General features: G+C 48.1%; 1 protein-coding gene across 2 annotated transcripts in view; it reads left to right on the top strand.

Annotated features, from left to right (window-relative positions):
- Positions 1-25,241, top strand: part of ADAM12 (ADAM metallopeptidase domain 12) — a 347,908-nt gene that overhangs the window by 208,107 nt on the left and 114,560 nt on the right. For both annotated transcript variants that reach the window (XM_077762961.1, XM_077762960.1), the window contains exons 4-5: positions 4,505-4,583; positions 19,983-20,059. In XM_077762961.1, the coding sequence (XP_077619087.1) occupies positions 4,505-4,583; positions 19,983-20,059 (156 nt within the window). The remainder of the gene's footprint in view (positions 1-4,504; positions 4,584-19,982; positions 20,060-25,241) is intronic.

Genomic DNA, 25,241 nt, shown 5'->3' with positions numbered 1-25,241 from the left:
GCATGGAAGGCATTAGGAATTCATTCCAAGTGCAGTGAGAAGGCATTCGGGGCCTTAAGCAGGGGCTGTCTGGCACTGAAAGGAGGTCAGTGCGGAGAGCGGGATGGGTCCAGTTGTGTGGTGTGTGGCCCACGGACACCCCCTCCCTGGAGCCCCCCTGGGGAAGTGCAGCCCTGTGGCTCGAGCGTTGCAGAGGTCCTCAGAGGCTGGGCCAGCCGGCTTCCCTCCATCTCCTGTCTCAGGCCCCCAGGTGACAGCGGGGTGTGGGCAGGTCCCGCCTCTCTGACCTCAGGATGCCAGGCCGAGCCCAGAGCACCTGAGCGTCTGCTCTGACTGCGTGCCTCCCTCCGTCTGAGAAAGTTAACGCCCATAGTGCCATCCCTGCGCCTGTCCCCAGGCCGTGTCTTTCCCACATTCTATGAGAACTCAGAAAGGAGCAAGTCCTCAATGTCAGCTTCCGGCGACATGCTCAGGCATTACTCTGCAGCCAAAGGAAACCACGATCTTGTTTCAGAACTCACTAGAACTCAGAGTATGACTGAAATGGTATTTCTGTTTCAGTGACATTTGGACAACAAGGAAAAGCAGGTTTTTTAAGGCAGAAGTATTCCTGTGTCTTTGCGTTAGTATATGGAGTCCCATTTTAAAAGCTCACAATTGGGGCGCCTGGGTGGCTTCGTCGGTTAAGCGTCCGACTTTCGCTTAGGTCATGATCTCGTGGTTCGTGGGTTCGAGCCCCGCATCGGGCTCTGTGCTGACTGCCAGCTCGGAGCCTGGAGCCTGTTTCAGAGTCTGTGACTCCCTCTGTCTCTGACCCTCCCCTGCTCACACTGTCTCTCTCACTCTCTCCTAGAAATAAATAAAAAACACTAAAAAAAAAAATAAAAGCTCACAATTAATTTTTCTGCTGCTGTGGCCCCAAGATCCCTCTTGTCCACACGTTTGCTGACTGTCCTGTAGCAGAAGCGCATCTCCAATTCCTGGCTTTCCTGGTGGATTTCCCATGGCCCCCACACATGAAGTCCGTCTTCTCCTCGCACATCCATCCAACCTAGCTTTCAGTTACAGAGCCTTAAAATACTACCTCTTTGTGTTATAAATTATATCTCTACACTTTGTGTTATAAATTATATCTCTACAAATTCCTAAGAATGTGTCACTCCTCTTAGTATTAGGTTCAATCAACATAAGGATCCAGGGGCGCCTGGGTGGCTCATTTGGTCAAGCATCTGACTTCAGCTCAGGTCATGATCTCACAGTTCGTGAGTTCGAGCCCCGCGTCGGGCTCTGTGCTGCCAGCTCAGAGCCTGGAGCCTGTTTCGGATCCTGTGTCTCCCTCTCTCTGCCTCTCCCTCACTTGTGCACTCTCATAACTAAATAAACATTAAAAAAAATAATAAGGATCCAGCACTGTTTAGAGCAGAACTACTAAAGTATTAACAAAATAGAAGCAAACTAATAAAATTATGAATGAACAGTAAGTAATATAAGTAGTAACAATATAACTTGAATTGTATTAAATCTGCTTTTCCTCCTCTGTGATCTTGAAGCTGACCAAGCCCTCTTTCCCCGGGAGCACGGAGGCTGTTACAGGCCCTTCCTCACGCAGCCATGACTCCTCCTCCTCCCCCCCCCGGGCCCCTGTGCTTTGGGAATCCTTATCTGCCCCCCCCAGCGTTGTCTTACCCCCTCTCCACCCCATTTCTCCAGCCCCTCCCTTTGGATGACCAGGCTCCTCAAGCCCCTTCCTCTTGATTTCACATCCCATCTCTCTGCTTCCCTTCAGAACCAGCATCTGGAAAGACGCATTGACCATTTCTGTCCCCATCTCCGTGGCCCTGCCAGGGTCGCCGGCCTCCCACGCCTCCGTGTGCCCATCCCAGCAGGACGGAAGTCTCCCTGGCTGTGAGCCTGCCCAGAGGGTCCTCGGAAAGCTCCCAGGAAGGACACATAGCCGAGGAGGACCTGAGACCAGAAGCAGCGGGAGGCTGGCCCCCTCCAGCGCGCTCTGCGTATTCCTGAGCAGAGTGTGGGAAGGCGCGGGGCGGGAGGCGAGTGTGAGAGATCATCTGTTTTGTGTTTGGGGCACACACGTCTCCAACACTCGCTGGGAAGCAGAGCACAAGTCAGACCTCTGTAAGGCCTGTATGATGATGATGATGGTATGTAGGCATCTCCCAAAGACATCGAAATCCATGTAGAAAGGGGAAGTTACTTTGAGTTCTGGACTTGGCTGGGAGAGGAGCCGAAGAAATTGACTATAAGGAAAGTGCTCCTCGCCTGTTACATCAGTAACCTCCCACTTCTGTTTTCTCACCACCGATTTGTCAGCCCTCTGGGTGCAAATCCTAACTCAAGCCAACGGAAGGAAAGGAGAGGGGGTTATTGAGAAGGGGAGAGGCAGAGTGGGTCCCCAGCACACGTGGAAAGTCTCCCCCTTTCTCCCCTGTGCCAGAGCTGAGTGGTGGCTGTGTCTGGGCAGTGTCCTCCTAAAGCAAGGGACCAGGCTGAGGGCAGCCCTGTGAGCACATTCTTGGAGCTTTGAGAACAGAGAGGCACTTCTTCCCCCAGAAGCACCAGCTCACAGCGTGATGTAGGGAAGGGTGGTGGTGGGCCAGCTCAGATCCCACCCCCAGCACAGCCGATGGTGTGAAGCTCGTTCTCTGGAGGCGGGGAGGGCAGACAGCCACCGCCAGCCACCACGCCCCCTGCAGAGTCTAGTATGTACAGCAACTCTCGGGCGCCTGGGTTGCTCAGTCAGTTAACCGTCTGACTTTTTTTTTTATTTGAGAGAGAGAGTGTATGTGAGTCAGTGGGGAGATAGGCAGAGGGAGAGAGCGAGAGCGAGAGAATCTCAAGCAGGCTCTGTGCTCAGCGCAGGGCCCCAACATAGCGCTCGATCCCAAGTCCCAGGGATCATAACCTGAGTCGAAATGAAAACTGAGATATTCAACCGACTCAGCCACCCGATGCCCCAAGCATCTGACTCTGGATTCCGGCTCAGGTCGGGATCTCACAGTTATGAGACTGAGGCCCGCATCGGGCTCCTTGCTGGGCCTGGAGCCTGCTAGGGACTCTCACTCTCTCTCTTCCTCTGCCCCTCCCCCATGCAAATGCCTGCTCTCATTCTCTCTATCTCTCAAAATAAAATAATTTAATTTTTTAAAAAATAATAAACTAAGATAAGATAAAACCTCTCAACTCCTCATTGCCCATTGCTCCACGTAGGACCCTTTTCCATTGCATCCCAACCTGGTTCCCCAGATTTCGAACCTCAGACCTCCTGGCCTGGCCACCGTCCGCCCGGAACTCCCTTCTGTTGCCACCCCTCCTCTGTCCGGCCAGCCACCCGGCCAGCTGCAGGCTTCCTGCACAAAGCCTTTTCCTTCCACAGCATTCCACCCACCGCATTCCATTCTTCCTGTAAGACTGTCCTTACCACTGTGGCAGCCCTCCCCATGCCGGGTTGCGTTTCCCGTCACCGCATCAGGCCAGTGTCCTCATTCATCTTTGTGTCACAGCAGCTGGTACAGCATCTAGCACATAGTAGGTGCACAGGAAATACGTGTTGTGGTTGTGCTGAAAAGAGTAAATAGTGCATATGACCAAAGAAATTGCAAAATAATTTAAAACCGAAAGGAACTCCTGCTCTGCTATCATCACTGAAGACCTAGCAGACCATGGACAATCTTAGTTTGGGTAAATAGGGCTTTTTCTCCTTTCAATTCATCTGAGAATTTCAGCTTCGGGGCACCTGCGGGGCTCAGTCGGTTCGGCGTCTGACTCTTGATTTCAACTCGGGTCCCCATCTCACGGTTTGTGAGTTGGAGCCCTGCATCAGGCTCTGCACTGACGGCACGTGGAGTCTGCTTGGGATCCTCTCTTTCTCCCTTTCTCTCTCTCTCTCAAAATAAATAATTTTTTTTTAAGTTCAGTATTTCAGGGTGTCCAAAATCATTTTTCCTCACCTCCTACAGCAATGCTTTTCACATTTCCTTCTTGTCCTAAACGCCTCTTTGACCTGTTAATACTGATAGCTGGTTCTCTCACCCGAGGCAGTGCCGGCAGAGGTGATGGTGTGGATCCAGAATTATTTTCCCAACAGGTGGCTTAGCCATTGATTCTAGATGGTGCAGCCTTGTGACTGCCAGGCAGGTAACTCTCTCAGCTCGGAAATCTGCATATGCTGTCCGTAGATGAGTGTGTGCCTGTGTGCGTGTCCCAGCGTGCATGTGCGAGTCACCGGGTGCAGACGCCTGTAGTGTGGTAGAAGGAGGAGGTGACGGGGGTGAGGGAGGGCTCCGCGTGTACTGTGGGAGCTGTTGTTTGAAGCCCAGGTGTCTGAACCCTGCCTGTCTGGCTCTCCCCCTGACTCCTTCCCGAATAGGTGGAAGGTCCTTTGGGAGCCTCCTGGGGCCGTCGGCAAAATAAGGATGGGTCAGATGCTCACTGCCCTGCTGGCCTCCCCTACTCATCCTTTTATGTTGCTTTTCTTTTTCCACAGAGGTCTCATTGCTAACGGCTTCACAGAAACTCATTATCTGCAAGATGGCACTGACATCTCCCTCACTCGAAATTACACGGTAAGTCCGGCAGCAAGCCCACCACAAACCCCCACCCCCCACCCCACTGTCAAATCTGTGCTTAAACTTTGTAGCTGTTTTATCTTATGCAAAGCCACATGCCCAGACTCTTTGCTTGGACACCACAAGGCGCCTATGTGTCACTTAGGTTTCAGGCATTCCATTAGAAGTCCAGGAAAACTTGGCCTCGGCCAGCTTTGTGCCAGGACAGTCCTTGGAAATATGGCCGACCTCGAAACCACCTTCCAATTACTACGGGAGGCTCAGCTGGGCAAATCCTTTCTAGAAAACCTAGCCACATTTCAAGATGGCTTGGAAAGCAGTTGTCCCTGGGCTGAACTTAGCTGTGTTCTGCTTCAAGTACTTTAAAAAATTCAAAGTAAAACTGATTCTGCTTAACCTATAAATGTATCCTACCTATTATAAATGTAACCTACTTATTATAAGTGTATCCACCGGAAATAAATGTATAAGCCATTTATTTATAGGAATCATAAATCCACCATGAACAAACACTGTGATTCTATAGCATAGTGGTTACCATCAAATGACATTTATCACCTTTTAGCTTTGAAGTTTTATGTGTATCTTGGGCAAGATGCTAATTTTATTTGTTCCTTTAACAAGTGTTTCCTGTGTATTCTGTGTGCTCAGCCCGCATGAACATGGGCGTTTAAGAAGAGTTGCTGCCCCCTGAGGACTAGGAAAGCTAGTTTTTTCAAAGAGCTGTGGATATTTGCTTTAACAAGAATAAGCTTCGAGGAAGGCTTTGCATTTGCAATTGAAGCGTCCTCAAGAAGCCGTTAGGGACTGCCAGGTGTGGCCTTTTCTTTATCCCTTGTGTGCCACGTGGCACTTACAAACGGATGCCTTCAGACTCTTAGCGATTTGGTGGAATGACCTGATACCGATCGTCCAGCCTGCAGAAAGCACATAGGAATCCTGGATATAATATAACCACGTATGAACTTGTGTTACTACCTGGTCAAGTTTAAAAGTGAGTCCAAGAAATCCCTAAGAGGCAAAGATGAAGAAAGGGGGTAGGCTGTTGAGCTGAGGTCATGGGATCTCAGAGGGCTACTCGGGTCCAGAGAGAGGACCCGGTGCTTAGGACCAGGGACAAGACAAGCGGGCGTCTACAACTGAGAGGCTTGCAAAAGCTGGGCCCCCGGGAAGCTGCTTCATCTGTGGGAAAAGGACAAAAATGTCTAGTCTGGAAAAGGGACAAAAGAGAACTATCTTAAGGTGTCCTGGATTGAGGAAATATCTCATAAAAATAGAGAATTGAAAGCCTAGCTAGCATATGTTTGCAATGGAGTGGACTAGTGTTTAAATGTCTAATACCTGCATAGAAATACAATTTCCAGTCAATACATTAACCTCCAAACTGGTCCCAAATCAGTAATCCTGGGTCCTCTGGATCCAAGCTGAAGCCAAGCCAAAATAGTAGAAATTGAGATATGTCTACAGCCCTGATCACATGAGATGCCCATGCCAAAAAGAAAGAATAATAAAACTATTAAAGGTGAGCCCCAAATGAAAATTGCAAAACACACAGTGAGAAAAGCCACAGTAAGCGAGTATCAGTAGACAAGAGGAACAAGAGAATCAGCACCTCGGGGAATGCAAGACAATACGAAAATCAGGGAAAACTGTGAATATTTGGAAGAGAACAGAATAGGCCTGATAGAAATTCCAGAGTGAAAATACAGGAAGAAAGTAGGAAAGAAGCAATGTTTAAATGGTGTGCTGAGAATGTTCTGGAACTGGAGAAAGACATGCATCCCAAGCAGGAAGAAGAAAAAGCAGACTCACCCCAGGATGTCTTGTAGTAAAACTGCAAACCCCAAAAGATGAGATCGTAAAACCCCCTGAGAGAAAAGAGACATTTGTGCAAAATGGCAATTGCACCGACAACAGACTTCTCGTTAGCAACTACGAAATTAGAATCGAGAGCGCCATGGGAAAATTACAAAAATAATAGGAAAAGACATTTTCACACAAAGACAAGAGAAGTAAGAGTGAAATGGAACCCAAGAGACAAAGATAGGCTGTTGGAGGCCGTAGGAAGCAAAACCATTGCATGTGACTAAATCTAAGTTAGCTATTTAAGATAATAATTACAATAATGACTAAATTTGGATGTTTTAAGACAAGATGAGCAAGCATTTAAAAACAGTTTAAGAATTTGTATTGTACTTGAGAATAATAGAGATACTGATTAACTTTAGATTTTGATAAATATGTACTTGCAAACTTCAGTATAACTGCTAAAAGAATAGGAGAGGAGAATGTATCATTCCAAACAATAGATGGTCACAAAAATAGTCTATCAGCTCAGTAGAGGGCAGGAAAGAAGGAAAAGGCTTTGAAAAGCAGAGTAAATATAAAACACAAAATAATTAGCTCAAAATGAGTCAACATATTACTCTAATTATATGTAAATAGACTGAATCTGTTTGTTAAAGTAAAAACAGATTATCTGCTTAGAACTTAAAATAAAATCCAGCTACATAATTTTTACAAGATTCACACTCAAAATACAAAATGGTTCTGAGAGGAATGGAAAATATATAGTAGACAAATATTAACTCAAGAAAGCTACTGTCATACTATTAATATCAGACAGATCTTAAGGCAAACAGAAAAGACATTATTATGGATAAAGGGACTGATTACTTAATGATAAAAGGAGCAATTCAAAAGGATGGTAAGATACTTGTGAACCTATATGTACCAGTAAGTAGCCTCAAAACATGTGAAGCAGTAATCAAAACAATTACAATAAACAAATCCACAACCAGAGAGGGAGATTTAAATACACCTCTCTCAGAAATGAAGATTTTAAAAGATGAGCAGAAATTAATGAGAAGGAAGACCAAAACAATGGAAAGAATCAATTAAGCCAAAATATGGTTCTTTGAAAATATCAATAAAATGAACAAAACACAAATCTAATCAAGAAGAAAGAAGACTTCCCAAGTAATAGTATTAGCAACACAAAGACCGGTGTAATTATTGCCATACATGGATTTTGAGAATCACAAGAATGCTATCGACAATATTAACCATTTTTTTAAGAATGTAACTTCTTGGGGCACCTGGGTGGCTCAGTCAGTTGAGTATCTGACTCTTGATTTCAGCTCAGGTCTGATCCCAGGGTTGTGGAATCAAGCCCCACATGGGCTCTGCACTGAACACAGGCCCTACTCCTTGGGATTATCTCCCTCTCTCCTTTTCTCCCTCTCCTCTGCTGGCTCCCTCTCTCTTAAAAAAAAAAAAAAAGATATTTTTAAAATTTGTTCACTCCCAAAACAATATCAAACCCAAATACTTTATCATGTAACTTACCAAATCTATAAAGAACAAATAGTTCCTAAGAATTAAAAAAAGGTGTTTTTAAGGAAAAAGAGAGGCACTACAAAAATCAGAAAAAGTGCATTCACTACATGAATACTGTAGACTAGTTTCAATTATGAACATAGTTGCAAAAATCCTAAGTAAAATATTTACAAATCATATCCAGGATATATTTTTGAAAATTCTGTATAACCAAATGTTTCTTATCTGAGAAATGCAAAGATAGTTCAATATCAGCATATCTAATAATATAATTTTATGTATTAATATCTTTAAAAGAAAAGGATTATTTTAGTTGATATTATGTCTTCAAATATAATCCATGTTATTTAATATGTAGATTATAAGAGCTCTTATGAGTGGGAAATGTTTCTTGTATCTCCTTTCTATCCCCATAGAGCCTCACACAGCATCTTGCATAGGCTAGACTTTCCAAAAATGATTCATTGAGCCACTGCAACATCTTGGTTGATGCCATCCAGAATCCATTCATCCATTCACTTATTCATTCACTCAGCAAACATTTATTAACTACCTTCTTTGTGTTTGGCTATGAGGATATAGGTTGAATAAAGTATATTCTTTGGCATAGAAATTCTACTCACAAGGTAGGGTGTTTACAAAATTTGAAAACATTTATGTTTTAGTGTAATTGCTACCATAGGACACATGTACAAAATACCATTGGAGCATTGCTAAGGCCATAGTTAGTTTTAACTTGTTGGAGGCCATCTTACTAAAGAAACGATATTTAAGTCTCTAAGAATGAGTATAGAAGAGAAAGGTTGGTTTGAAATCCGTTGGTACCAAAGAGGTTTGACTTTATCTTACTGAAAATTGGAAGCTATAGGAAGTTTCCATACAGGGGAAACTTGAACAGCATTGTTCAGTTCTGTGCTTTAGAAAAGATCTCTGATGGCAGAATGGAAGAAAGATTGGTCGGATTACTGACAGAGTAAAGGCAAGAAAGCCTGTTAGGGACCTAATGTGGTCGATAAAGGTTTTGCTCACAGAAGTAAACTTGCGATGGTTGGTTGGTTGCTGGTTTAAGTTAAGAAAACTTGAAGAGGCAAGCTCCAGTGACAGTGGACAAGGGAGGTATCACCAGCAGTGCTTGGTCTCTTCCGCTTGAGCTGTCCACTGGAACATTTTCACTGGCACCATTAAGGGCGCTTGTTGGTTTGGGAAAGCAGAAGGGGCAATGAGGATGGGTTTGCCCCTGTTGAGTTTGTAGCGGGACAGCCAGGTAAAGGTGTTCATGAATCTGGAGTCCAGGAGAAAAATGGAGCCAGAAATAAAGACCTGAGGATAGACCTCAGATACAAGTGAGAATTAGTGCCATAACTTCACACTTGACTTTCTCTTTTTGTTTTCTCTCCTTTCTCCCAGGATGCTCTCATTTAAAATATGCTTTGGTAGTTTTCATGAAGGCTATCCCCACAGTGTAACTGCTGTTCCAGATAGAAACAGGAAAAAGAGAGCCTACAAATACTGTGACAATAGGCTGGGTCCTCCACATGGACCATCATTCGTGAGGGTGGGTCCTACTCAGCACACATCCATCATACGTGAGGGTGGGTCCTACTCAGCACACATCCATCATACGTGAGGGCGGGTCCTACTCAGCACACATCCATCATACGTGAGGGTGAGTGGTACTCGTAACATGGACACACCCAGAATGTGTGCAATGCTTCCAACATTATTTTACCAGTTTTGTGGTTTTAGCTTCAATCTCTTACTAATTTTCCTATTCTTAGGCAGTTTTTGCCCTTTCTTCTCATTTGAGAAGGCAAATATGACCAGAGAGAAGGACAGCTAGAAGACTAGGTAAACAAGGGCCTGACAGCGCCGGGTTGGTTAGGGACTCGTAGGGTGTGGGCAGAAGGCTTCAAACATAGGCATCTTAGAGACTAGCTGAATGGCAGGGTATCACACTGCCCACAGTAGTCATCTCTGTGGGGAGAGATGCTGCATTTTTCTATTTTCTGTGATTGTTGTGTATATATAGGCAAGGGGTTATATTTTTCTTTCTTCTCATTTTTCTACAAGGTCACTGTATAGACGGGCAAATGTCTGCTCCATCCTTCTACCCATCCCTCACTCCTCTGCATGGAAGTGTCTTTTTTTATTATTATTTCGAGAGAGAGAAAGGGAGGCAGAGGGTCTTAAGAGAGAGGAACAGATAGAGAATCCCAAGCAGGCTCTGCATTATCAGTACAGGGCTCGAACCCACAAATCATGAGATCATGACCTAAGCTGAAATCAAGTATCAAGACACTTAACTGACTGAGCCACCCAGGCGCCCCTGTAAGTGTCTTTTTAAGGAAAGGACGGTAGGATCAAGTAGGCCTGAGAACCCTGCTCTCTGCTCACTGGGGAGCAGGGGGGAGGCCGTGCTTGGAAGTGCCATGAAACTAGTTTTGCTGTCCTCCCTCAGTCCCTCATGGTGGCTGAGGCTTGCCCACTGATCCATGGAGTGCTCTCAATGACAGTGTTCTGCAGCCCTAGCCCCTCCCCAAGACGGACCCCAGGGCTTGGTTAGCAGGCCCAGAGTGGTAGGGATGAAGGTTGGAAATGCCACAGAGCCTCAGTTCCAGCTAGGCCTAAGTTGTATCCTCTAACAGAATATACCAGAAGCCCCTTTTGTTGAAGTCAAATAAGCTGAAAGTATATCTTGAACTTCATCTGATTCTTTGGATCTTGCAACCAGAGGTGAATTGGGACCCCCAGACTTCCAGAAACAGCAAGCAAGTATTGCTTTTACAGTCAGAAAAAGAAGGACTTAGGGCACCTGGGGGGCTCAGTCGGTTGAGTGTCCGACTTCGGCTCAGGTCATGATCTCACGGTTTGTGGGTTAAAGCCCTGCGTCGGGCTCTGTGCTGACAGCTCAGAGCCTGGAGCCTGCTTCAGATTCTGTGTCTCCCTCTCTCTCCGCCCCTTCCCCTGCTTGCACTCTGTCTCTTCCGTCTCTCAAAAATGAATAAATGTTTAAAATTAAAAAAGAAAAGAAAAAGAAAGACTTGTCTTATAATCGAGCATCTAATTTCTCCCATTCCTTTGATCCCATCCTGAGCCATCAGCCACGTCACTGTAGAGATAAGGAGTGAACAGCCTTAGCCACTAAAGAGAACCCACAGCCCAGACAGCTGGTCCTTCCAGCAGAAACCCTTGAGGAGAGTCCATGACCTCGTATTATCTTTCATGGTGAGGAGACAGACACAGCTTTTGGGGTTTTGTTTTTATTGAATCAGGCTGCAAAACAAAAAAGAAATGTGCGGACTCATCTTCTTATCCCCAAAAGTCAGCACACAATGAATTTTCCTAAATTTAAGATTATATAGAAAATAAGAACCACTCTTGGCTACAGTACTGTCCTTTTTTTTTTTTACATTTCATCTCTCAACCACCAGTGTAAGCTGGTTGACAGGCAGAATAGTGGCTGATTTTAATTTTGGAATTAGTCGCTTGTCTTTTATCTCTCTATTGCCCTGACAGGATGACATATTTGTGGCTTTATCCTTCGCTGACCACATCTGAGGGAAGATTATGTTTTATATTGTTACTTTTAATAAGGGCTGTGGGAGACAGTGCACATGACATTTGTGCGTTTGCATCCCAGAAGACTCTGGGAAAGGCCAGAAGAGCCCTCCAGAAGCCTCCCGAATGTTCCGTAGAAATGCACCCATCTGCTGCACATGCACTAACCGAACCCCCCACTGTGCCAGGCACTATGGCCACCATTGAGGGTACAGCAAGGGTTCAATATAGACACAGAGGTCCACGTGGGGCTGGAGGGAGGAGACTGATATTTTTCTAAGAATCTCAAATCTAATCAGCATCTTCCATAAGTGTGCTAAAGGGAAGGCTAGGGGGCTCTATCTATCTGGCCTAAGCAATCATGGAAGTCTTTGTGGAGGAAGGAATGTGTGAACTGAGATCTGAAGGTTGAGGAGAGATGAACCAGGGAGACCAGAGAGGGAAGGACATTGCAGTCTGATGCTGAGCTTTACCTGTAGGTGGGGAAGTGTTTAAAAATCAATAGGGGCCAGAGTGTGGAGGCCTTGGAGACCACAATAATACATACATTTGTTTCTCATGGAGGAACACTGGAAACCATAAGAGGTCTCAACCCTGGGGGTGTCATGACCAGTATAGGCTTTGAAAGACCTACTGGCTGCAGCATGAAGAGGTACTCAGAGAAAGCAAGAGCAGGGATTCGGCAGGATCAGCCAGCTGGCCCTTGTGGAAAAGTCTGAAGTCCAGGGGAGAGGAGATGGCTGCTGGGGCCAGGACCATGGAGACGGAGAAGGGAGAATGTCTGACCTTAGACTCAGGAGCCACACCCAGAAAGATTCCACTTATTGTATGTGTTTTTCATTGGAAAAACTTATGTAAAAATTTGCTTGGCAGATACCAACAGGAGACCAGTCAGTGTTAACTGAGGCTGGGCATCAGATAGGTGTGGAATCCAATATTTTGGTCGGAAGTATCATTTGGGTGACATCTCATCCATTTCCATGGCAAACGTTTCCTCTCAAAAAGGAGTAGAATCTTGGCAGTTGGACTGGACTAAGCATGCCAGGAGTCAACCTCATTCCATGACAATTAGAGGGTATCAGAGATGTATGAAGAGATGATTCTGGATGTAGGAAGGAAGTTCCAAGTCATTGACATCTGTAAGTGTAGCAGGTGTGAGCAAGGCTCGTTATCGGGCTCTTAAGAAATGCTTTGAAATGGATTTAATTTCCCTTCGTTCACTATACTCTACACTCATCCCATCCATCCACTCTTCCCAGCTTGCTTCTCTCCCAGAAGGTTGCTCTGTTCTTCCACTGACAGTGGCACTGATCACCTCCCATGGTGACCCCGCCGCACCACATCTTCTACCCTTTCCTTGTCCACGGGCATTCCTGCCGTTCGAGCATAGAACTGCCCAGCCAGAAGACGTCATAGCCACCTGACATTTTCCCCTCCCTTCCAGTCTCACCTAGGTTCAATCCAGCCCCTCTTCCTGCCTCAGCAATCCTTCTAGAACATCTTTCTATGTGTGCCATTCCCTGTTGCACTTATTTTGATCCTAAATTGTCAATAGCTTTCCCATTGCCCCTTCAATCAAGGCCAAACTTCTTAGACCAGTATTCACATTCATCAATGGTGACATATGTTCATCTTCATGCATGCAGGCATTCGTTCGTTCATTCATTCATTCATTCATTCATATGCACACTGAACAACAAACGTGTGTTGAGTGCCCAGTATGCCAGCTAACATTAAGTAAGCATCAGCAATACACAAAGCATGGTGTAAAGTGCTTCTCATGCATTTTGTTGTGTGATCCTCACAATAAATCAGTATTTGCTGTTTTTATACCCAGATGAGGAATCAATCTGAAACCTACAGGGGGTAGGTGACTAGACCAAGCCCACAGCTGATAAGGATTCAAGCCCACGTAATCTGACCCTAGAATCCGAGCTCCCAGCCACTATGATACAACTGTTTCTGATTCACTTGGAACATTGCACCGAAGTGTCTCTGTTATGCATTCCTGGCTATGGTTTCTGCTGCAGTGGAATCAGTCTGTAAAACTGCAGCAGGGTGGATTAGGGGATGGACTCACATTCATTTGCAAGGAGACACCCAGCAAAGGCTTCTGGGGGAAAGCAGAGGAGGTCCTGCTGAACCACAGTCCTGGAATGTGGGAGAAGGATGGGTCCAAATAGCCCTCTGGGGGTTCGCCAAGTGCATCTCTCCGAAGTCCAAACCAAATAGAGGTCAGTAAAGGTCCAGTGCTTTGTGGCAGTTTCTAGAAGGGAGGAGGACACAATCCCTGTCCTGAGGGGTCACAGTCTGACCACAGATGACATGATGGGCTCACGGCAAGGATATTTTAGGAGCCAAACAATATGGAAGGGCCAAATCCATGCAGAATCCGCAATGAGTTCCCAGAGGAACCCCAGGTTTGGGTGACTTTCCTTTGCTAAAGCTGTCAGAAAGGTAAGAGTCTGAATGCGGCCTTCCGTCTGGAGGTGGTATATGCAAGGTTAGGACCACAAGCCAGAGAGGCGGACTGCCCAGGTTCACATCCCAGCTGTAACACTTAACTGGCTACGGATATGAACATGAAACAGACACTGACCCTGGCACACAGTCAGGCCTTTGGGAAAGCGAGCCAGCTGTAGCCACTGCTCTGTTTTGATCAATTCACAACAATTCGTAACCAGCCTGGACCATCGTCCCTTTGGAAGTCCCTCTGCATCGTGATAGCAGGATGAGAAAGTGGGCTGCGGGCAGGAAAGAGGGGGATGCCCCGGGCTGAGCACAGAGTTCTTAAGGTGCGCGTGTGTCCATGAAGTGGCCACTGGCTCCTCCACTCTCCCCACCCTGACTCTCACCAGGCCCCTCCTGCTCATTTTCACATGTTCTGGAAAGTCCTACACAACATGCAAGCAGATTTGGAGCTGGGAGGTAGGAACCCATGTGGAAAATCGGCCCCCTTCTCTCCAGTGTGTCTGTTGTTCTCACATACGTTCATTCAGCAAAAATGCCCAGAGCTCAGGCTTAGCACAGTGGAAAATTGAGTTAATGGCCTACTGGGCTTCAAATACATATTTTCATATTCGAGATCCATCACAGCGCCTTCCATTTCACAGACTGCTCCTCTGCATAATGTGCATTTAATCCCTAAAACCCTGGGCGGTAAGTGTCACTCCCATTTTGCAGATTAAGAACTGAGACTCTTAAGTCTCAAATCCCCAGACTTTCAACTCAGGATCCATCCCGTGCTCTGACTATTGCAGACATGCTGTTTCCAGGCCCAGTTTGCTGGGAGGTCCCGAGGAACGTGAACATGATTTCTTAAGCATGTGTTGTTCTCTGATGCAGGATTCCAGCACAGCAGAATAATGTGAATGGCCCCTGAGGTCCGTCTTTATAGTCGTTTAACCAGACGTGGTTCTGGTTAGAGCTAAGAGCCAAGGTAGCCCTGGGAGTGTGGGTGTGGTGACTTATTTCTCTGCGATCCCGTCCCACACACTCTCAAGGCTAAGGGTAATGTCGCCCAGCCAGAGAAACACACGGGGCTGCAAAATCACTTTTTCCTTTGCTTGAATGCACCATCACCTTGTTTTAGTCTCAGCCTGACATGTGGTATGTGGGGCCCTGATGTTCCACACAAGAGAACAAAGCCTCAACCACGGGCATGAGAGCCAACAACTCACGCAGACACACGTGCACACCCACGTATGCCCCCCCACACACACACATGTGCACATGCTTCCACTCGGACACATACACACCACTCACCCTTGTGCCCCTTTCATCTGCAGGCCTGTCTGCAGGTTTGGAAAGGACCCCACTTTCCTAGGATGCCCTGAGCGCCATTTGCAGCGGGCTCTCCTGTCCTTGAGAAGGCATTGCATCCACCTTTGGGGTTTAGGTGGTGGCTTTTCTTTCCGAAAGAAAGACTCGTGAAGGCACATGTTCATGGCGACAGGACACGGGGTGGGGAAGCCGTCTGGCCTGGGATCAAGAGGCCTACATCTCAGTTCCTGTCATGCCACTGACCAGCTCTGTGGCCCGAGACAGTGACTTAACCAGTCAGGGCCTCAGTTTCCACATCTGCTCAGGAAAGGGGCTGCCTAAAAGAGGGAGATTGGCCTTAGATGTCCCAAAGCTCCCTTCCAACTAGAACATTGTGTGATTCAAACACTAAATCAAGACAGTTTGGCACGTTGCATATGGTGCAGGGTGTGAGGGGGGGACTATAAAATTCCCGAGGAAAAGAGGCATTGAAAATAATTTTCACTCAGCATATTCCCTAACAGACTGTCTGCTCACAGTCCTTTTTAATCACAAGGTCAGGCCATTTTTGTTAGCAATTTAGCAGATAAAATTCCTTTCTTTCTGGTCCACTGAGAGTTGGATAACAGAATTTGTATTTCACTTCCCATATGGCAGAGAGTTGAGGGCTACTATTTTCGAGCTCAAGCATTCTTATTCCATCTTCCTCTTACCCACCATTACATTTGATGGATAGTATTAAACAGAAGGAAAATTTATTTTACTGGAGTGGGGAAACGCATTAGGTTAAGTAATAAGTATATAAAATACATGGTTAGAGGTTTTGTAAAGGAAAAGATGTAATTTCGTGGTTATGCATGTTTGGGACTGTTTTCTGTGTTATGTTTTGTTGGTGGAAAGAGAATGTATCAGATCAGCAGAACAGCCAGAGACAACGTGCTAACAGGACAATGTCTTATTCAGTGACGCCTTTACAGACAGGAGTGGGACAAAGAGAGACAGGGGTTGACACTCTTGAGTCTGTTGAAAGGGGATGCTTTGGGGATGTTTGCAAGGGGAAGTGTTGGGATCCGTGGCTCCAGAACTGATCCAGGACCTCCCCGGGCGTGGCGGACACCTACTGGGTCTCTCCCTGGTGCAGTCACACCCACATCTGACCGGCCAAGTGTTGGCGAGGCCTCAAGGCCAGGCAGATTCCTGTCTCTTAGCATCAGTCGATGCAAGCCAACATGGCCCTTGAATATACATATGGATATAGATATGTTCGCCCCCATATCTATACCTGAGCAGGCACAGCTTCCCCCGCAACCTTGGCCACCCCCCCAGGAGGAGGGCAAAACCCCCCAGAGAGCAGAAGACACCTCTCTCCCACTCTTTGTAATCAAATTCACAGCCAGTTAGGTGGCACGTGGTGGGATGGGCATGTCTCTCCGAGTTGTGAGTTTATCCACATGACTGACTGCGTGATAAGGACAAAATCCCATTTGTCTGCACATAATGAATCCTACTGAAAAAATTAAGGCCTCATGAAATTATAATTGTCCTGGAGAAATTGGAATTTGGGGGTGCTAGTCATTATGCCTGGTAATCGAAGAAGGTAACCACTTCTTAGATTAGTCAGCAGTGAGCAGTGGGCTTGAGCGCTGTCCGAAGGTAAATCGAAAGCAGTTTTAGCGCCAAGAAGTAAGTTATTAACTCTGGTAATGACTGAGAGACAGGACTGTTTTGGGACCAGTTTCTGAGAGCTAGGATCCACCCCCGCCTCTTCTATCAGCGGTACTTCAACCTCGTTGGTGAACTGGAAATTAATTTTATACTAATTTGTTCTCGGCTCATGCTTTAATGAGCTTATATTTCTGAGTGTTTAATTTGAAAGTATGTTTGATAAATAATCTATTACAAAGTAAACGGAGACTGAGAACAAGTGAGTTTGAAATTTCAGAGGTCAGTAATTAAGATTATTGTCACTATTTGGTTTCTCATTATTTAACCAATACTTAGCTGCCAACGTAACATTTCACATTTCTCCAAAATGAGGAAAGTTCTGTAATGGATGATGGGTAACAGACAAAAACCAAGATTCTGGTGGCTCCAGGCACCTCAACTGAACATCATCTGCTGCCCTTTTGTCGTCTGAGTCTTCTCCACTCTGACATGCCTCCTGGGCACCCAGGACTGAAATCCCCTCACCAGGATCCCTCTGGTGCCTTGGGGCATCATAATCCAGTTACACAGAACTGTGTTTACAGAATTGCTATCATGCCTCCCGCATGTAACAGGTTCAGTTATCTAGAGAGTGGGGACCATGGAGCCTTTCCAGTTATTTCACATGATAACTAAAGAGGCAAGCTGGCGGCAGGTCTGGGTGGGTACCTGATGCGGCAGGCTGGGCACACAGCCCCCACNCCTGTGCATTCCTTCCCGAGCCACTCGAGAGCTCAGCCTCGCCCTGGAATCTTCCAGCCCAGGAGAAGTAACCCTTGTCCCTGAACTGCCAGCCCCTCCTCCATTGCCTCCTGCCTTTGCACGTGCTTTCCCTCTGTGAGTAGCTCCCTTGCCTTCCTTCATCCCTGGACCCCTCCCCACCCCACTCCTCAACATTGTCCGGGGGCCAAAAAGAGCCACAGAACCTTCGTTGTTTGCAGTCAATATCATCAACAACATAAAAAATCCAAGATAAGCTACAAGTTTATATAAACTGTAAACTAAGCTGATAAGATGGTCTGACACAAGAGAATTTAAAAAAACTAAAGTTTTCCTTCACATTAAAAATAACATAAAGATGTTATAGAAAAGATGTATATAAGACATGATAGAAAAAAGATCCTATTTTTGATCTCAATAAATCTACCCACTACCTAGGAATAAGCCTAATGAAAAGTCTTCAACAGCAATATGCAAGAAAATCTAAGACTAGGTTGAAGGACATTAAAACAGCCTTATTAATGGAAACATACTATGTACATGAACAGGAAAAATGGATCTCGATGGATTATTAACCACATTATTAATATCCTAATAATGTAATCTCAACGGATTATTACGGAGCTTAAAATTTGATTCTGAAACTCACCTGGAAGAAGAAAGCAGCAATAATATCCTAGAAACATTCGAAGAACAGAACCCAAGGAAAGCTGCCCTCAACAAGGTTGGCAGGACAGCCCTTTAACAAATGGTTCTGGGACACCTGGATCTCCACACGCAGAAGAATGAAACTGGACTCCTACTTCAAGCCATACACAAAAAACTGAGCCTGTGGGGCTCGGCTGGTTAAGCATCAGGCTCCTGATTTCAGCTCAGGTCATGATCTGACAGTCCGCAAGTTCAATCCCCACATCAATCTCTAAGCTGACAGTGCAGAGCCTGCTTGGAATTCTCCCTCTCCCTTTCTCTCTGCCCCTCCCTACCTTGCTCTCTCTCAAAATAAGTAAATAAACTAAAAAACAAAAAACCACAAAGTAGATCAAACACGTGAATACAACAGCTAAAGTTGTCGAGCTCCTAAAAGAGAACGTAGATGGAAATCGTCAGCACCCTCGGTCCGATCATGGTTTCTTTGGTATGGCAATGAAAGTGTAAACAACCAAAGAAAGGGAAGGACAGACCTCATCAAAACAATCAAACTTTGTGCTTCAAAAGACCTGCTCAAGAAAATGAAAAGACAACCCACAAAATGGGAGAAAATATCTACAAATCATGTATCATAGCATATACCCAAGAGAACCAAAAATGTGTGTCCACACATAAAGTTGTATGCGAATGTTCATGGCAGCACTATTAATAATCGCTAAAAAGTGGAAACAACCCAAATACCCATTGATTGATGAATGGATAAACAAAATCTGGCATTTCCATACCATGTAATATTATTCAGCCATAAAAAGGAATGACGCATGCTACCAGCTGAGGGAGCCTTGAAAACATCGTGCTGAGTGAAAGAAGCCAGGCCCAAAGGGCCACATATTGGATCAATCCACTCGCACAAAATGAATGAATGAGCAAATCCATAGAGACAGGAAGTAGATTCGTGGTTGCCAGCCACTGAGACAGGAAGGGAGGGTCCAGGGAAGTGACTGCCCATTGCGAACGTACTAATGCACCAACTGTATGCTTTGAAAAGGTGAATTCTATGGTATGTGAATTTAATCTTAATCGAAAAGGAGACCTTGTTCTACCTGGTATCAAAATGTATGACAGGACAATAGCAACTAAAACAGTGTGGTTTTGGCACAGGAAGGGACAAGGGGACAAGTGGAGGTCTGTCACAAGTGGAACAGCTCGTGGAACACAAAAGCAGAGCCCCATGCATGCGTGGGCGTCCCATATATAGCAGGTAGCCGCTCCTCACAAGAAAAGGGCAAGCAGTGGCAGAGGACTATTGGGTCTTAGTTTATGGGGGAAAGTTAGATTCCACCTCACACCCCTCAAAAAATAAATTCCAGATAGATTAAAGGGCCAAGTATAAGACTATGGAAATAGGAAATAAAGAAGGGTATCTGTGCTGAGCGTGGAGCCTGCTGGCGATTCTTTCTGTCTCTCTCCCTCTCCCTCTATGCCTTTCTCCTGTGCTGTCTCTAAAATAAATAAAATTTTAAAAATATATTAAGATTGGCGGTTTGATATTTTATGCCAAAGAGATGCCTGTAGCTGCAAACACATGCAGGTGATCGGGGCGGTTGGTTTGTGGTGAGCGGGAGAGCAGACACCGCGACTGAGCCTCCTGTCCCCTCCTCCTAGGGTCACTGTTACTACCACGGACACGTGCGAGGGTCCTCTGGTTCCGCAGCCAGCCTCAGCACTTGCTCTGGCCTCAGGTAAGCGGCTCTGGTCTGCCACACGACCGCCACCTCTTCCTTCTCCCCTTTGCTCGCAGGCACCAAGAGTAAATGGCAAAGACAGAGAAGCCCTGGCTGACAACTCACAAGAGCACAGCATGCCCGGGGTCTTAAGTTTCTCTGCCGCCACAACTCCTTCTAGAAGGTTCTCAGGCCTGGTCAGTTGAGAGCCACTGAACTGGCCGAGTTTCTACATCCTAGGATTTTGTGACTATCTTCCGTTTATGTGGCCCTTATGCTCAGTAATTCCCGGTGTTAAAAGGTATTGGCATCAGGTATTGGCGTTCGGCCGCTTGCCGGGCAGAGAGGCATGGCCTCCTGCGGTTAAGGGACCGAGTGGAGGGACCAGTTCGAGGGGAGCTGAAGACAAGTAGGGGTGTGGGGGCTTCTGCTACGAGGTTGTGGCCGTGTCAGGAAACCGCTCTCTTCTGTGGCTGGATGAGCCCTCACAGCTCGTCCTTCCAGACCATTCGCCACCAGGCAGCTCCCACGTGCTCCCGGCAAAACCAGTCTGACGGGTTTCCAGCTGCCTCGCCTTCTTACTGGGTTCATTCACTGGTTTGGGAACCCACAGCTCGTATCCCCCAAGTCCTGCTCTGCTGGAGCCCGGGTGCCTTTGGGGAAGACCGAGGACTGGGGGTGAGGCAGCCTCAGTGAGACCAGGGCCACGTCCTGCATCAGCCACAACGCCGCACGTCCGGAGTCCCGCGTGGGAGCCTGTACACACACAACACACACAACACACACAGACATACATACCCCACGCACCTCAGCACACACACACACCAGAGCACATACATGGCACACGGCACACTGACAATACACACCACCGCACACAACGCTGCAGTATACCACACACCACACACACACCATTACACACACACACAGCACACACAGACATGATATACTACACGTACCACAGCACATATACACAGCACACACAACACACACACCACCACACACAGATACAATCTACCACATGTGCTACCACAACAGTACAATATTCCACACACCACATGCGCACACACAATATACCACACACACTACCACACACATTACACTATACCACACCACACACACAGACATGATATACCACACACACACCACACACACTACCACACACGACACTACACTATACCACACCACACACACACACACACAGGTCAGTCAAGCTCCCACAAATGTGAGGGAGGAGGTGACCACGCTGGCCCTCATTAGGGTGTTAACAGCGGCAGATGAAGACAGAAGCCTCAGTGAACGTTAACGGGAAGTGGGCGCGCCCTCTCAGACCTGTGGCCTCGCGCTAACCCCAACACATTTAACGAAGAGGCCTGGATTAACAGAGCGGCCGTGGCCGTGGCCGTGGCCGTGGCCGGCGNGTGGAGGTGGTTTCCAGCTCTTCTCGCCCGCAGACAGCGCGGTGCTGCGCGGGGGCCTCGGGCGCCTCTGTGCGCAGGGCCGGAGGGCGAGTGTGTAGCCCCCGGCCGCCGCCTCCCTTCCCTGCGGCCGCCTCACCTTCCACCCTGGCCTGCAGAGGCGCGCGCGCGTGTGTGCATGTGTGTGCGTGTGCGCGTGTGTGCGCACGCGTCCAGCCTGCTCGGTCCCCGGATCCTCTGTCTCCGCCAGTCCGGAGGCAGAGCCCTGAATCCCTTCCAGGCCCACCCACTGAGGGCGTCCACACACACGCCTGTCTGCACACCCTTGCTTTTAGAAAGCGCGTTTGCTATCCCGTTCGTGCAACACTATTGAGCGTGGAAACGCCTGCCGATCCGGTACGTGAACCCCGCTACCTTGCCGTTGCCGGATGTGCCGCCCGTCCGGGTTCGCGTTCCTTCGGGAACATTCCTGGAGGCGTCCTCGGTGCCCGCGCCCACGGACACGAGGGGTGAGCCGCGCACGCCCGCGAAGCAGGAAGCGGCCCAGGTCGGCAGAGCAGCGAGGGCCGGTGTGGCTGGAGCGGGACGCGAACCGGAGGCAGCGCGGCCGAAGTGCGAGGAGCGCGGAGGGGCCCGGCCTCCCTGGGCCGCATAACGTGCGCCACGGGAAGCTTGCGCTCCGCCCTGGCGCGACATGTCCACAGGCCACGGGGGCCCCTGGGCCGAGAACAGGCTGCAGGGTACACGCGGGGGCAGAGCTCAGCTAGACGCCCGCCCCGTGACCCCGACCAGCGTGGGGGCCTGCGCAGAGCTGGCACCTGCCCACGTGCGTGCGGGAGGGAGTCCAGAAACGTCTTCCAGGGTTTGGAGAGGCTGGCGACTGGACCCCCCTGACCGTTGCCTTCTCCGCCGAGAATACTCTGCGTCTGAGACTCGTTCCCCCAAGGTGGCCTGGGGCACAGACCCACGAAAGGACCACGGCCCTGCTACTGAGTGATGGCTGGGGAAGCCTCGGGAACGTCACTTACTAGGTAGGGTCTGCCGTTCCCGCGCAGGCCCGGCAGGCCCGGTGGGCACCCGGAGGAGGCGGGGAAGCACAGCTGTTGCAAGTGACGATGTGCAGGAGGAGAACGATGGCTCACTTTCAGGGCACTGGGGTCCACGGGGGAGGGACCTCAAACAGCAAAGTGCCCTCTTGAAAGGCAGGGGAAGTGGTGTCAACAGGAGTCAACCCGGCTTCAGCTGGGGTGCTGAGGCCCAGGGCCCTTCAGGAGAGAGTCAGGGGAGGTTGAGAGGCAAAGAGAATGCGGATGGAATCAGAAGATGTCTCCTGCGTGGAGACAGGGCCCGACCTTCACGGGGAAACCAGAGCTCGGGCTCCTGGGGGAGACAGGGGTGAACAGAGGTGAAGGACAGGCCGGGGTCAGACCCGGTGGCATCTGGTTCAAGGTGGGTGATCTGGGGCCGGCACAAGATGTTTCTGCCCTAGCACACAGCAGTGTGAACTAGCTGGGTGACTGTGGACAAGTCACTGGACCTCTCTGAGCCCCAGTTCTCTTGTGTTAAAACAGAGATGAAGCCTCCAGCTGAAATGGTGGCTTTGAAAATAGAGGGAGGCCGTGACCTAGAGGACAGCCATCCCTGTGCCTGGCTGTGAGCGAGCTGCCAATGCACACCCCGTCAGACACTTGAGACTGTCTCACGTTCTCTGGTTCGGGGACTGGGCCAGTCGGGAGATGTGCTCATGCAGCACTTCTGGGCCAATTCTGTGCAAAGCTCTACTCTTTCTAAGGGAACCAGGATGGACACCCACAAGGCCACGGTGGCAACGGCCACGCGTGGAAACCACGGTCACCCTCTCCTGCGCGGCGTCCAATATGCTTGACCATAAGGAGTCTCTGATACACGGAAAGGGAAAACCCACAATTTACTATTGCTTCTCCCTGGAGCCTGAAGGATGGACCTGTTTGTTGAAAAGCCATTTACTGAAGACTGTTTCTAGCCTTCAAGTTAATATAAAGGTCGATGTAAGCAAAGAACAGGAAAGCAAGTTCCAACTGGCTTAAAAACAAGCAAAACTTGGAGGTAGACTCATGCTGCTTAGAAGGCCAGGAGTGGCTTCAGGCACGGCTGGATCCAGGGTCTAACTAATGCTACCAGAGTCCATTCTGTCTCTACTCTAGCCTCTACTTTCTTCTGTGTTGGTTTTATTTTTATGCACAGCTTATTTTTGTGATGACAGCGAGGCTGCAGGCAGCTCCTGGCTTATATCCTCAGAGCACAGGTGGAAGAAGGAGGGCTCTCTTTTGAATTCAGCAGAGTTCTCCAGAACACACCCGATTGGCCCTCACTGGGGCACAGGCCCATCCCTGAAACAATCACAGTGGCTCGTGGTAGGTATGATGCCCTGGTTTAATTCTCTGGGCCAACCTGGGGGTGAACCCCACCCAGCCTCAGAAATGGGAAGTGGGGAGCATGCGTGCATCAAGGAAAACCAGCGAGCTTTTGCCAGAGAAAGGACAGATGACGGCCAGGACACTCAGGTGAACAGGCCTCCTCCACACATTGAGGAAGATGTTTTAGACCGTCAAACTCCAGAGGTATCTGGATTGGTCTGATGATAATTTTCAGGTGATTTTTCATAGTCTTCTCAAGCTCTTTTTTTTTTAAGGATATCTTTTTTTTCCCCCCAACATTTATTTATTTTTGAGAGTCACAGACAGGGTGCGAGCAGGGCAGGGGCAGAGAGAGAGAGACACACAGAATCCGAAGCAGGCTCCAGGCTCTGAGCTGAGCACAGAGCCCAGTGTGGGGCTCAAACCCCCAAACTGTAGGATCGTGACCTGAGCTGAAGTCTAATGTTTAACCAACTGAGCCACCCAGGCGCCCCTCAAACTCTTGACGGGTAAAGTAGAAAGGGATATCTCCAAAGTATTCCTAAAAGCTCCTTTTTATACTAAAAACAATTTACTAACCAATGAGATTAATTATATTTCTTAAATAAAGAGGAACGATTGGATGAAGTAGTCCCAGAGTAATATTCAAATCTGCCCTCCGTGCTTGGCCACGCCCCTCGGTCACAACTTCTATCCTTCTTCTCAGGCTGCCCCCAAAGGAGCAGGTCACTGTCCCCTGACACAGGTCAACCCCTCTGCCCAAGTGCACAGTGTCTGATTCCCAGCCTGCACCTCTCACCTCCAGCACCTGGACAGTGTTCCCTCCCGGGCACCTGGCACAGACCATCATCTGGCGAAGAGGGACACTGTCACATACTTGTGGCTGGGGTTTCAGGAAAAGTCAGAAGAGTAGGCACTGCGTCCTCTGCTGTCGACCCCCAAGAGGGGCGGGTGTGGCAATGGGGAGCACCGAGTGTGAATGACGCTCCTGGGAACTGGGACTCCCCAGATCTTTGTGCTGCTGTTGCAAAAGCAGCAGCCCGTGCATCAACAGAGAAATTCCGGAGTGATGTAGTTGACCTTGAGACCTTGCAAGTGGAAAGTCAGACCAGAGAAGGCCGTGTTCCATCAACGGCTCCCTGGAAGAAGAAGCGATGGAGACAAGCTCTCTGGCACTGGCCACTGGACTTTGAGAAAGAAAAGAGGGATGAAAAATTAAATTCAGTGTGGAGTGACCCAAAAACACACCCAGATCTAGGAACGTGGAGGGACACTCCCGTGTCCTCGGGGGCACATTAATTGGAGCCCAGCGGAGTATGTTTGCAGAGAAAGAGTGTCCTGTATTGCTTCAAAAAGCCTTGACCAAATGTGGGCAGGCACGGGGAGCTC

This window comes from Crocuta crocuta, unplaced genomic scaffold, assembly GCF_008692635.1.
Source record: "Crocuta crocuta isolate KB4526 unplaced genomic scaffold, BGI_CrCroc_1.0 scaffold466, whole genome shotgun sequence".
NCBI classification, from domain to species: Eukaryota; Metazoa; Chordata; class Mammalia; order Carnivora; family Hyaenidae; genus Crocuta; species Crocuta crocuta.
The sequence above is the reverse complement of the archived record's forward strand: the minus strand, read 5'-3'. Positions and strand labels throughout refer to the sequence as shown.